Genomic DNA, 11,234 nt, shown 5'->3' on the forward strand with positions numbered 1-11,234 from the left:
AATTTTTACTCCAGAACTTAAGGAGTGTACCTGAGTGGAGGAGGGTATCTGCTTGGATCTTGTGAAATGTCAAGCAGCTCGTTGTATCACCTACTGTTATTCAAGGCACTCTGTGATCTAGAGACCTCGAGTTGTCCAGTGATGGTGCACTGCATTTCCATACTGTTCCCAGAGTCCAGTGATCTGTGATCAGCCCCAGAACACTGTAGTTGTGGAGTTGACACTTGGGAATAGTTGAATTCCCAATAGTGAACCTGGATAGCATAGGTTTAGGAAGTATAGCTTCTGGTTGGTACTCTCTGTCACATTCTGGATGGTGGTTTTATAGCTTTAGTTGCCAGAGCAATAAACTTAGAACACAGATTCATCTGGATTATTCCTGTAGCCAGACCATTCAGTAGCATCTGGAAGGATAGCAGCATGGGTTTTTTTTGTTTTGTTACTCCCTGACTTTTACTTAGTCTCCAGAAATGTGAAATTGCTCAGAGTTCTCAACTGCTCTCACCCCAGGAAAATGTCTGTTATTCTTTTTTTTTTGTACATGGGCTCAAACTCAAGACCTTGCACTTGCTATGCAGGTGCCTAAGCCACTGAGCTGTCTTCCTAGTCCCCATCATTTCGTTTTGTGCCTTTGCACCTTTGGCATTTGTACTTCTTTCTTCCTAGAATATTCCTTTCTCTAGCAAAGTGTCTCTACCTTCAAGGGTCCTTTGGGAAATCGTTTACTCCCAGTAATTTTCCTTGTTTTCTTTCATGTGCTGCATGATCCTGCTTTTTCTTTCACTATCGTTTACTCCCAGTAATTTTCCTTGTTTTCTTTCATGTGCCTCATGATCCTGCTTTTTCTTTCACTGTTCTAACTATTGTCTTCAGTGGCAAATACATGTGATTTATCTTCTTCCCAACTTCATTGCAAGTTTCTTCAGACCAGAGACCCCTTGTAGTTGACTCCTAGTGCCCAGCACAGAGCATGCCACATTGTAGATGTTCAGTGAACTGTTGAACTAAACAGGCAGGAAGTAGGAAATAATACTTTAGAAAACTGAGACAACTTTGAATGCACAGTGATTTTAAAACATTGTATAAATTGCTTTCATTAATGCATGCAGTGATCAGAAAGAATGTGCGTGCAGTTTTTTTCTGTGCTTGGGATTGAACCTAGGGCTTTTGCCTTGATCTAAATCCCCAGCTCATTTAGTTATTTATGAACTTTGAAAAGGGGTTTTCCTAGAACTTGAATTTGTGATCCTTTTGCCTGAGCCTCCCAAGGGCTGGGATTCCAGATGTGTGTCCCGTTCCTGACCTGTGCATAGCGTTGTTTTTTTGTTTTGTTTTTTGTGGCCAGCTCAGTCTGCCTTGAGGGTAGGACTGGTGCTGCATGTGGTGCTGGGGATTGAACTTCGGTTCCTGCACTTCCTAAGCTTTCCTAAGCAGGCACTTTAGTCCATTAAGCTATCTCGCCAGCCCCAGTTTTTATAGTCATCTGTAAGAACAGTTTATAATAGAAGATGTTCTTATCACTTACTTTTTGTCTTTGTGTTTCTTGAATGGAAGAAGATAGAAATGGAAAGAATCATTGGCCTATCAGCTGATAAACTGTTCCTCTAGACTGTCACATGCATTACCCCTCTGTGCTAGCTACTTTTCATGACACAGTTGTATTTTGGGACTTCATGGACCTTGCTGTGTTTATTCTCTACTTCTTTCAAGCATCACATACCAAATGGTGTGTGTCCATAGAGCCAGAACAGGGCAAATGGGTTTTAAAAAATAGCAACGAAAATGTGCATTTCTGTATTTCCTTGTAGTTAGTTAATATAGTTCAGCCCTTCTTATCATCCTTGGCTTCCAAAGAAAGTAGTTTTACAACATTTTAGAAGACTTTTTTTTTCTGGCTCAGGCTGCCCTAAGGGCGGGTCTGGGAATCCAACTGCTGTATCCTGTGTCTGACTGCGTTTGCGTAAGCAGGTGCTTAAACAACTGAGCTAACTGGCAGGTACCCCAACATTTTGAATAAAACATCAGAGCTCAAATTGGTAATAAATGAGGAAAAGCGAGTGGTTTGATTTTGATTTTGGAGGGCATGGGATGGGACTGGGAGAAAAATGGAAGCATCTAGATTGGTTTTGTCAAATGTATTAACCACTGTAGTGAAAAGTAGATAATAGGTCTTAGGTAGATAATACCTTTGCAATTAGAGCATGAGGCAGCCTGAATTTACTTGAAAAGCGTAGAGCACCTATACATGGATTTAACATGTGATTTAAGTTTTATTTGCTTGATCTGTTCATCTTATTCTTTTGGTATGTGCCTTGTCATAGACTAAGTAATAGAAGAGAGTTAAAAGTATCCCTTCAGAGATGAAAAGTTGGGAATTATTAAAGAATACTGATTAATCTTCCAAATATCTTGCTAAATTGATTTTTTTTTACATTTTAAAAATTTACATCTCTTTTTTCCAGCTTTACAAATAACCTTAAGCTTGAAAAATAACATGAACAAAAGTTGTGCTTCTTGAGAACAGAATACTAAGGGCTTAATTCGTGTTTCTGTTATGTTAGCAACTCTCCTACTGCATGCTCGCTGATGTCTGATTTTTGCTGTGGTTTCAGTTAGTGTCATCTAGCATATTACTACTTAGATCATTCCTCTTAAGTCTGCAGAGCTTCTCCTATATTCTCTCTAGCAACTGGTACAAGTGAGCATGTACTATAAAGTGGTTATCCTAATTTAGAAGGAAATAGGTGCTTATGGGATACGTCAAATTAAAAAAGACACCACTGTTCAGCAGGGAACAAGGGAATAATGCAAATACACTTTTGTGGTAGGTATTTGGTACATTAAGTGGAATTTATATTATGACAGTTAATCCTGGCCTTTTGTGTAATGGAAAGTATTGCTTAGTAACTTGTTTTTTCACAGTGACGCTTTAGATTAACATTCCAGAGGATATAGAAGTATGGGTTTTACTCTTGTGATTTTCTGGAAGTAACTAGATTCTAATCAAAGAAACTCAGGGCCTTCACATTTTCTGATCAAGGAGATTATGGGGCCACAGAGCAAAGTGATCGATGATGTAGAGTGTGCCTAAGGAGAGTCACATGGAGAGAAAACATTCTCTCAGTCTTTCACAGAGAGCAAATTGGTCAAGCAATGGCCGTGACTCATCCACATGGCTGACACTGACAAAGGATCTACAAACTGAGGTACAGGGCTTCAGGATAAATCCTGAGGGGATTTGACTGACCTTGTCAGGTATAAAAGATACATTTCTTGTTATATAGGTCTTGCTTTACCTTGGTCTTGACCATCTAGCAGAAAAGTATGAAAGTGAAATATAAAAAGGAAAGCCATATTAATAAGCCATATTAATATGCTGAGCTGTAAAAGGCTCAAGTCAGCAACTTCAGACATTGCCAGTCCTGCGCTAACCCACTAGTATTATGGACTATTGGACTATATTGGGATATTTTGCTGAATTCATGCACCTACAGTATTTAAATGACAATGCAATACCCTTCTCTGACAAAACTAATCAAAAGGGATACAAATGAATGACCATTTTGTATCTGTATACTCAAAATAGTTAGGATAGATATACAGCTCCATTCTCTTAATTCAATGAATAGAGAGGTTTGTTCTAATAGTTTGAGACAGGATATCATGTCTGCATCTTGTACAATGAATAACCACTAAGACAATATGCAGTGCATTAATTATGCTAGTAATCAGTTGTGAAACTGTCTCATTGCTATTTGTTTCTCAATAAAAATATAAATAAATTAAATAAATAAAAAAAAAACTCAGGGCCTTGCTCATGCTAGGAAAACCACTGTGGCCTGAGCCCTTAAAGCTTTTGTTTGTCTGTTTGTTCATTTTGTGACAGGATCTCTGTGTTTCTCAGACTGACCTCAAGCCTACAATCCTCTTGCCTTGATCTGTCTAGTAGTTGGCAGGATAGGCATTTGTTGTTACACCTTGCTTAGTTTGTTAATGGTGTTTTTGACCCAACAGCATGAACTGATTTTGTAAGGGAAATACTATGAAGTGTATTTTGCTTGCTCTCCTTCTCTTACCTATGAATACTTTCACTTCCTTTCAGCCTTACTCCTTCTGTTTTCCCCCCTGAACTGTATCCTTGAGACTTACAGTAGAAGCTGTGGATGGGAGGCAAGGTTGGTAGTCTTGAGATAGTAGATAATCACAAGAAGCACAGGATCTGCAGATGACATTGTGAGTGGCATAGAATCCTGGTATCCACCAGACTGGGCAGAGAGAGTTGTTAAGTGGGTACAGAAATCTGGGAAACAGGAACCCTGGAATTTTATGGAAGTGGTATGAGATTAGGTCACAGAATAAGGAACAGAGTCCAGGCCATTGAAGGAATCAGTCAGCAGACGCGTACAGAGCCCTGGCACCATTTGGTTGCAGAGTTGGGCCATTAGGCAGCCACCTTTTGGCATCTCCGCGCAGTTCAGCTTAGCCAAGGGCTGCTTAGTCAGCCCCTGCCAGGGCAGGAGCCACTCTCAGGGTGTCGGCCCTAGAACCTGTCTGAAAAGCAGGTCATGGGTGTGCCTGACCAGAAGGGCAAGGGAGTGAGCCTGAGAGGGCCTGGCACCTAAGGAGGGTCAGGACATGTGACCACACAGTAATGATCAGAACTGTGTTGAACATCCTGTACTCTGTGATGTATGGGCCTTGCTTGTAGCTCACCCATCTTTCAGGTAGTAGAACTCTCAGACCAGGGCTGGGACTAGATGCAGGGAATCCAAGTCTTTGGTTCCTCCTGGACAAACAAACCTCTCTCTGTGAAGTGTTACCATGTTTTCATGTTTCTCTGCCCATTGACCTAAAAGACAGCATAAAGGAGCCATGACAAAGTTTTAAGCTGCTGCTGCTGCTTAAAGACTGTGTATAAAAATTTGAGATTTCTGGTAGCAGAGCTGGGGCCTAGCTTGTCTAGCATGCATAAGGCCCTGAGTTTCATTTTAGCACTACAAAAATAAAAGAATAGAATTCTTATAACAAAATAGTAGTTCTGCTTGGAAAGGAATGTTTTGGAACACAGAAATATAGGTTAATTTATGAGAAAAATATGTTTTATGGTAATGTAAGTAAAGTTTTTCTGTATCTTATACATTAGGTCCATAATAGTTGCATGCCCATATATAGTATAACTATATGTGCATATTTATAAACTTGTAATTTTTAGCATTTTCAAAAGTTTGTCATTTTTAACTGAATGTTTTGGTCTTTAAAAGACATTACTACAAAATTACTTTGTTTACTTTGTTATAAAATTAGAGCAACTTATAGGAAAGAAATAGTTAAAGTTAAAATCTCTTTTCATGGGGGCTGGTGAGATGGCTCAGTGGTCTAAAGCACCTACTTAGAACAAGCTAAGCTACGCAAGGCACAGGGGCCGCGGTTCAATCCCCCAGCACCACATGCCAGCCAGCCCTGCCCCCTGGAGGGCTAAGCTGGCCACACACACACACACACACAAAATCAATCAATCAATCAATCAATCTCTTTTCACATTCTTTTCTGATCATGTATATATTTATCAATGTACTTGCTTTTTATCTTAAATTATTTCACTTGTAGATTTGCCTGTATTGGTGTAACTCACACAACTGTAATTGTATTATACAGTAATGTAACATATTTCAATTATAGCTTTCTTATTCTTGACTATTTGGGTTAATATTTCTATTTTTATTGATTTTATTTATGTATTTATTTATTTTTGTATTTTAGGGAAGTGTCTATATGGCGTTCAGGGTCTCACTACTAGATCTGACTCATAGTGATCTACCTGTTTATAGCCTCCCAAGTGCTAGGATTACAGACGTGCGCCACCACACCCAGTCTCAATTGCCAGTCTCAGTGCGCTCCGGAGGCGGGGCTGACAGCAGGCCCGGGGATCGAACCCCGGCTGCTGTGCCTGCTTGTGGGTGCTTTAATCCAGTGAGCTATTTGGCTGGCCCTAATATTTCTATTTTTAATTATTGGAAAATATCATTAATTTGTAACACAATTTTGAGATTGTTTCCTTGGGCATTTCCCCCAAGTCAAATTAACAAGTCATGGGCAGGAGCAGTTTCAGAACTTCTGCTATGTATTATCAGAATGCTTTTCAGAAAGACTCAAGCATTACTGTGCCACTATCAATGTATAAGGCACAACTGTCTTAAAGAGTTTAGAGAAATCTGGACACCCAGAAGTATAATTACGTTATTACCTGGAGGACTAGCTGTAAAAATACTGTAGCTCTCATAAGTAAACTCAATAAAAGTAATAAATAAAAGTAATAATAAAAGTAATAAGTCTCCAGGGTGGAAAGAAAAGCATACAAATGCCAGAAATGGTAAGGGAAAGAAGTAGATCAGGGCTGTGATGTGACCTATTTAGGGATTTTTTTTTCCAACTGTTAATTGATTTGTTTTTGTAGTGAAGTATATTTAACAAATATATATATATATATATATGTACAGCATATTAACTATTTTGAAGTATATATTTCAATAACATTAACTACATTCATAATTATCACCTCTATTTTCAAATTTCTTCATCAATCCAAATGTTAGGGATTTTGCAGTTGTTATTTCAGAATGTTTTCAGCCTAAAGGAAATTCAGCATCCAAATCCTTTCTGAGCTTCTGTGTGTGCTGTGTGTTAAGCTTTCTTGGATCCTATTGGTCTCCCTCCTCTCACCCTCTTCCTGTTGCTGCATGCTTGGCTGGAGAGGTGCCCACCTGGGCAGAGCAGGCTGCGGTACTGTTGTCACGTGCATGCTGTGTTCCTGTGCCGAAATCTCCAAAGCGGCTCCATTTATGAGAGCACAAGTAGGTTTCTTTGTACTAGTTTGATAAAATTTCAAAAGCAACATATTTCTCATAGTTTATAAAAAAATGAAGAAATTGTCATTCCTTTGAGTACAAAAGTGATTATTTGTGTATTTCTTTTTCCTTGTTTTCACCTATGTTTTTGACATATTTTATAATTATGGATCTAACATAAAGAGCTTACTTTTTGTTTAAACAGCATTTAATTTTCATGTTGCTTAGTAGTCTTAGTAGTAGCAAAATAATTCATGTAGCTTAATTTACATAACTGTGCTATTTTCTTTGATGCTTAGGCTGCCAAAATTCAAAACTATTATAAATGAGCATTTTCAAACATTTTCTATGTTTATCCCTTTTGTTTTATGAGAAAGAGAAAAACAGAGATAGAATGTTCACATATTTATTAACAAGTGGGAAATAGCTCCTGCATTTTTGGTGATGACAGATGTGGTATGTTTTCATGATTAAGATAAAAATCAGATGGATGATGATTGTTTAATTTGGTTATAGGTCGTCAAAATATTAGAGAAGCATGATCCCTTGAAGAACTCCCAGGCAAAGTATGGGTCCATCCCTCCAGATGAGGCCAGTGCTGTGCAGAACTATGTAGAACACATGCTTTTCCTGCTCATTGAAGAACAAGCCAAGGATGCTGCAATGGGGCCAATTTTGGAGTTTGTGGTCTCTGAGAACATAATGGAGAAGCTTTTCCTTTGGAGTTTGAGACGGGAGTTTACTGATGAGACTAAAATTGAGCAGCTGAAGATGTATGAGATGTTGGTCACCCAGTCACACCAGCCTCTGCTGCACCATAAGCCTATTCTGAAACCTCTGATGATGTTGCTCAGTTCTTGTTCTGGAACAACCGCTCCTGCTGTAGAGGGGAAGTTGGTTGTCCTGCTCAATCAGCTCTGTTCCATCCTTGCCAAAGATCCATCTATTCTGGAACTCTTTTTCCATACAAGTGAGGACCAAGGGGCCGCCAACTTCCTTATCTTCTCCCTCTTGATTCCCTTCATTCATCGTGAAGGGACAGTCGGCCAGCAAGCTCGGGATGCTTTGCTGTTCATCATGTCTCTCTCTGCTGAGAACAGCGTGGTGGCCCATCACATAGTGGAGAACACCTATTTCTGTCCAGTAAGTCCCACTCTTCATGTTTTCTACCCTTTCCCATTTTTGTTCTGCTGATAATAAATGCTTTTTATTCTTTCTATTAGTTTTTTTTTTTTTTTTTTTTTTTTTTTTTTTTTTTTTGCGGAACCGGGGATTGAACTCAGGCCCTTGCACTTGCCAGGGACGGGCTTATTCCACTGAGCCATCTCCCCTGCCCCTCATTTCATTCTAATGAATACAAGATGTTGTAAGACTCTTCACAATTGGTTTCACAAATCAGTTTGTTTCTCAGAAAGATAGTAGCTGTTAGTTGTGGATGGAAGCATTGATTTTATTTTTTAAAAAAGAATACATATTCGAAATTTCATGTAAAAATAAATATTCTGTTTAGTTTCTTAATATGAACATGGTATGGTGAAAAATAAAGTGCAACATTCTTTGAAGAAATTGTATCTCAGGCCCAGTCAGTTCCATAGAAGAATGGGGGCTGTCTGGGACTTGTAGGAGACTTTAAGGTCCCCAGTATTTTTTGGTGTTAGTGCCTTCTTTGGAACAGATTTATTGATTCTTGTCTTCTGCTGGCTGGGCAACAGGTATCAATACTTTTCAAGCTCAATGAACATTTCTACTTTACTTCCAGTCTATTCTTTTCACAGTCTTTATAAACAATATTGCCTCAAATATGTGGAGCAGTATATGAGATCCTCAGTTTTGTTGAAACAAGCCAACCAAGTTGCCATAGATAGATTACATTCATTTTAAGTAATGCTTCTTGGTACACCCCTTAGAAGGCATTTAGGAATGTATGTGGAGTGTATTTAGTTGTTAGACACAGGGGCAGGAGGTGGTGGGGAGGTAGTTGAGCTAACAGTGTGTAGAATTCTCTGGCAACATCAGATGCTGGTGGGGGTATGGAGTAATAACTCTCTTTTGTTGCTGGAGGAAATGCAAAATAGCAAAGCCACATTGGAAACTTTTGGTATTTTTGTACAAAACTAAATGTATTCTTAGTATGTGATCCATCAGTTACATTCCTTGGTATTTAGATAGGAGAGTAAAAACATGTCCATATAAAAACGTGCACATGCATGTTTATATCAGCTTTATTAATAAATGCCAAATCTTTTAAAAATCATTTATTTACTTATTTGGTACAAGGTCTCGCTACACAGACTTGTAATGATCCTCATGTCTCAGCCTCCCCAGTGCTGGGTTTACAAGTGTGCATCACCACACTCCGCGTTCTGGGGCTGGCATGGCATGTGATAACAGGGGTTGAACCAGGTTCTTTGTGCTTTCCAGGCAGGTGCCTACACTGCTGAGCTATTTCCCCAGCCCCAAATAATTGCCAAATCTTAGAGACAATCAAAATGTCTTTTACTGGATGAATAAAAACTAGTACTGTATATCCAGGCAGTGGATATTTTTGAAGTAAAATGAACAGTCAAACCATGAGAAGACATTGAGAAACCTTAAATGCATATTATTGAGTGTAAGATGCCCACCCAACAAGACTACATGAGTACAACTATATGACATTCTGGAAAAGGCAAAACCATAGCAAACATAGCGCTTTCTACTTATTTTTTTTTTTCAAATTGGAACAGGGAGAGAACGAATAGGTGAAACACAGAGAGCTTTAGGTAGGGCAGTGAAAATCTTCTGAAAGATGTTGTAATGGGGATACATGTCAGCATCCATTCCTCCAAAATCATAGAATGTGTGGCACCAAGAGTGAACCCTGGCTTGAACTATGGACTTTGGGTGGTGAAGATGTGTTAATGTACTTGCAGGTTTATCAATGGTGAAACAGACAGGAAGATCCCCCCAAAAGTGCCAGTCCAGGAGACTGGTAATGAGAGAGGCTATGCATGGACAGGAGTGAGGGTGCATGGAACATCTCTGCACCTTTCCTTCAACTCTACTGTAAACCTCAAACAAAACAGTTAGGTCTTAAGAAAAAGGCAGTTTTATAAGGGAGCTATAAAAGGTTTCATTTTAGGGTTGAGTTCTGTGTAATTTTTTTGTAAAGGAGAGTAGGCACTGTAACAGATCATCAGAATATTTTTTTTGGGGGGGGGGCAGAACCGGGGATTGAACTCAGATCCTTGAGTTTGCCAGTCAAGCGCTTATCCTACTGAGCCATCTCCCCGGCCCCGATCATCACAATATTGGAGTGATTTACTTGAGTATGCAACAGGCAGCTTAAAAAAATAACATTTACATGGTGCAGTGAGATAGCTCAGTGGACTAAGCACCTGCTTAGGCAAGTGCAGGGACCAGGATTTGATCCCTGGCACCACATGCTTTACTGGCCGTGCTACTAGGCACGCTGAGCCAGCCACCAGAGTCTGGGTGTGGTGGCACATACCTGTAATCCCAGCACTGAGGAGGCTGAAAACGGGAGGATCACTACAAGTCTGATCTGCTTAGTGAGACCCTGTACCAAAGACATTAAAAAATAAACAAAAAGATAACATTTACAAAAACAACACAATCATAAAGTATCTCAAAATAAATCTAATATTCGAAAGTCCTTTGCAGGAAAAACCTATTGTTTTTTATTTTTTTTAATTTTTATTTTTTCTATTTTAGGGAAGGGTCTACAGGGTGTTCAGGGTCTCACTACTAGATTGGACTCGGTAGCGATTCTTCTGTTTACAGCCTCTCAAGTCCTGGGATTACAGGTGCAAGTCATCACACCCAGTCTCAAATGCCATCTCAGCACACCTGGGGGTGGGGCTGGCATGGCAGGCCCATGGATCGAACCGCTGGGCCCTGCGCCTGCTTACCGATGCTTTAATCCACTGAGCTATTTGGCCAGCCCCAGAAAAAAACCTATTTTTTTTTTCTCTTTTCTCATTTTTATTTTTTTTTCAAAATTTTATTGATAAACAGCAATGAGACAGTTTCAAATCAAATCGGAAGTACAGTTTCAATCAATAACACACTGCATATATTCTTCTTAGTGGTTAATTGCTCTACAAGATGCAGACTTGAGATCCTATTTACAAACACCATTAGAACAAATCACTCTATTCATTAAGAGAATGCAGCTATATATCTATCCTTACCACTTTGAATACACAGATACAAAATGGACATTCATCTGTACACCCCATTTTTTCTAAGTTCCGTAATTGAATATTATAGGTGTGCAAACACAGCAAAGTATTCTAAAAGAGTCCAGTAGCCCATAATAGCATTGGGTCTTCTGTTTAACTGGCAATGTCAGAAATTATTGACCTGAGTCCCCCACAGCTCAACATA

The 11,234-nt window shown here is 39.2% G+C and overlaps 1 protein-coding gene across 13 annotated transcripts in view; it reads left to right on the forward strand.

Moving 5' to 3' along the window:
* Positions 1–11,234, forward strand: part of Fam160a1 (family with sequence similarity 160 member A1) — a 337,219-nt gene that overhangs the window by 198,904 nt on the left and 127,081 nt on the right. For all 13 annotated transcript variants that reach the window (XM_023723673.1, XM_023723674.1, XM_023723675.1 and 10 more), the window contains one exon: positions 7,362–7,988. In XM_023723673.1, the coding sequence (XP_023579441.1) occupies positions 7,362–7,988 (627 nt within the window). The remainder of the gene's footprint in view (positions 1–7,361; positions 7,989–11,234) is intronic.

This window comes from Octodon degus, unplaced genomic scaffold (assembly GCF_000260255.1).
Source record: "Octodon degus isolate 3935 unplaced genomic scaffold, OctDeg1.0 scaffold00101, whole genome shotgun sequence".
Lineage (NCBI taxonomy): Eukaryota > Metazoa > Chordata > Mammalia > Rodentia > Octodontidae > Octodon > Octodon degus.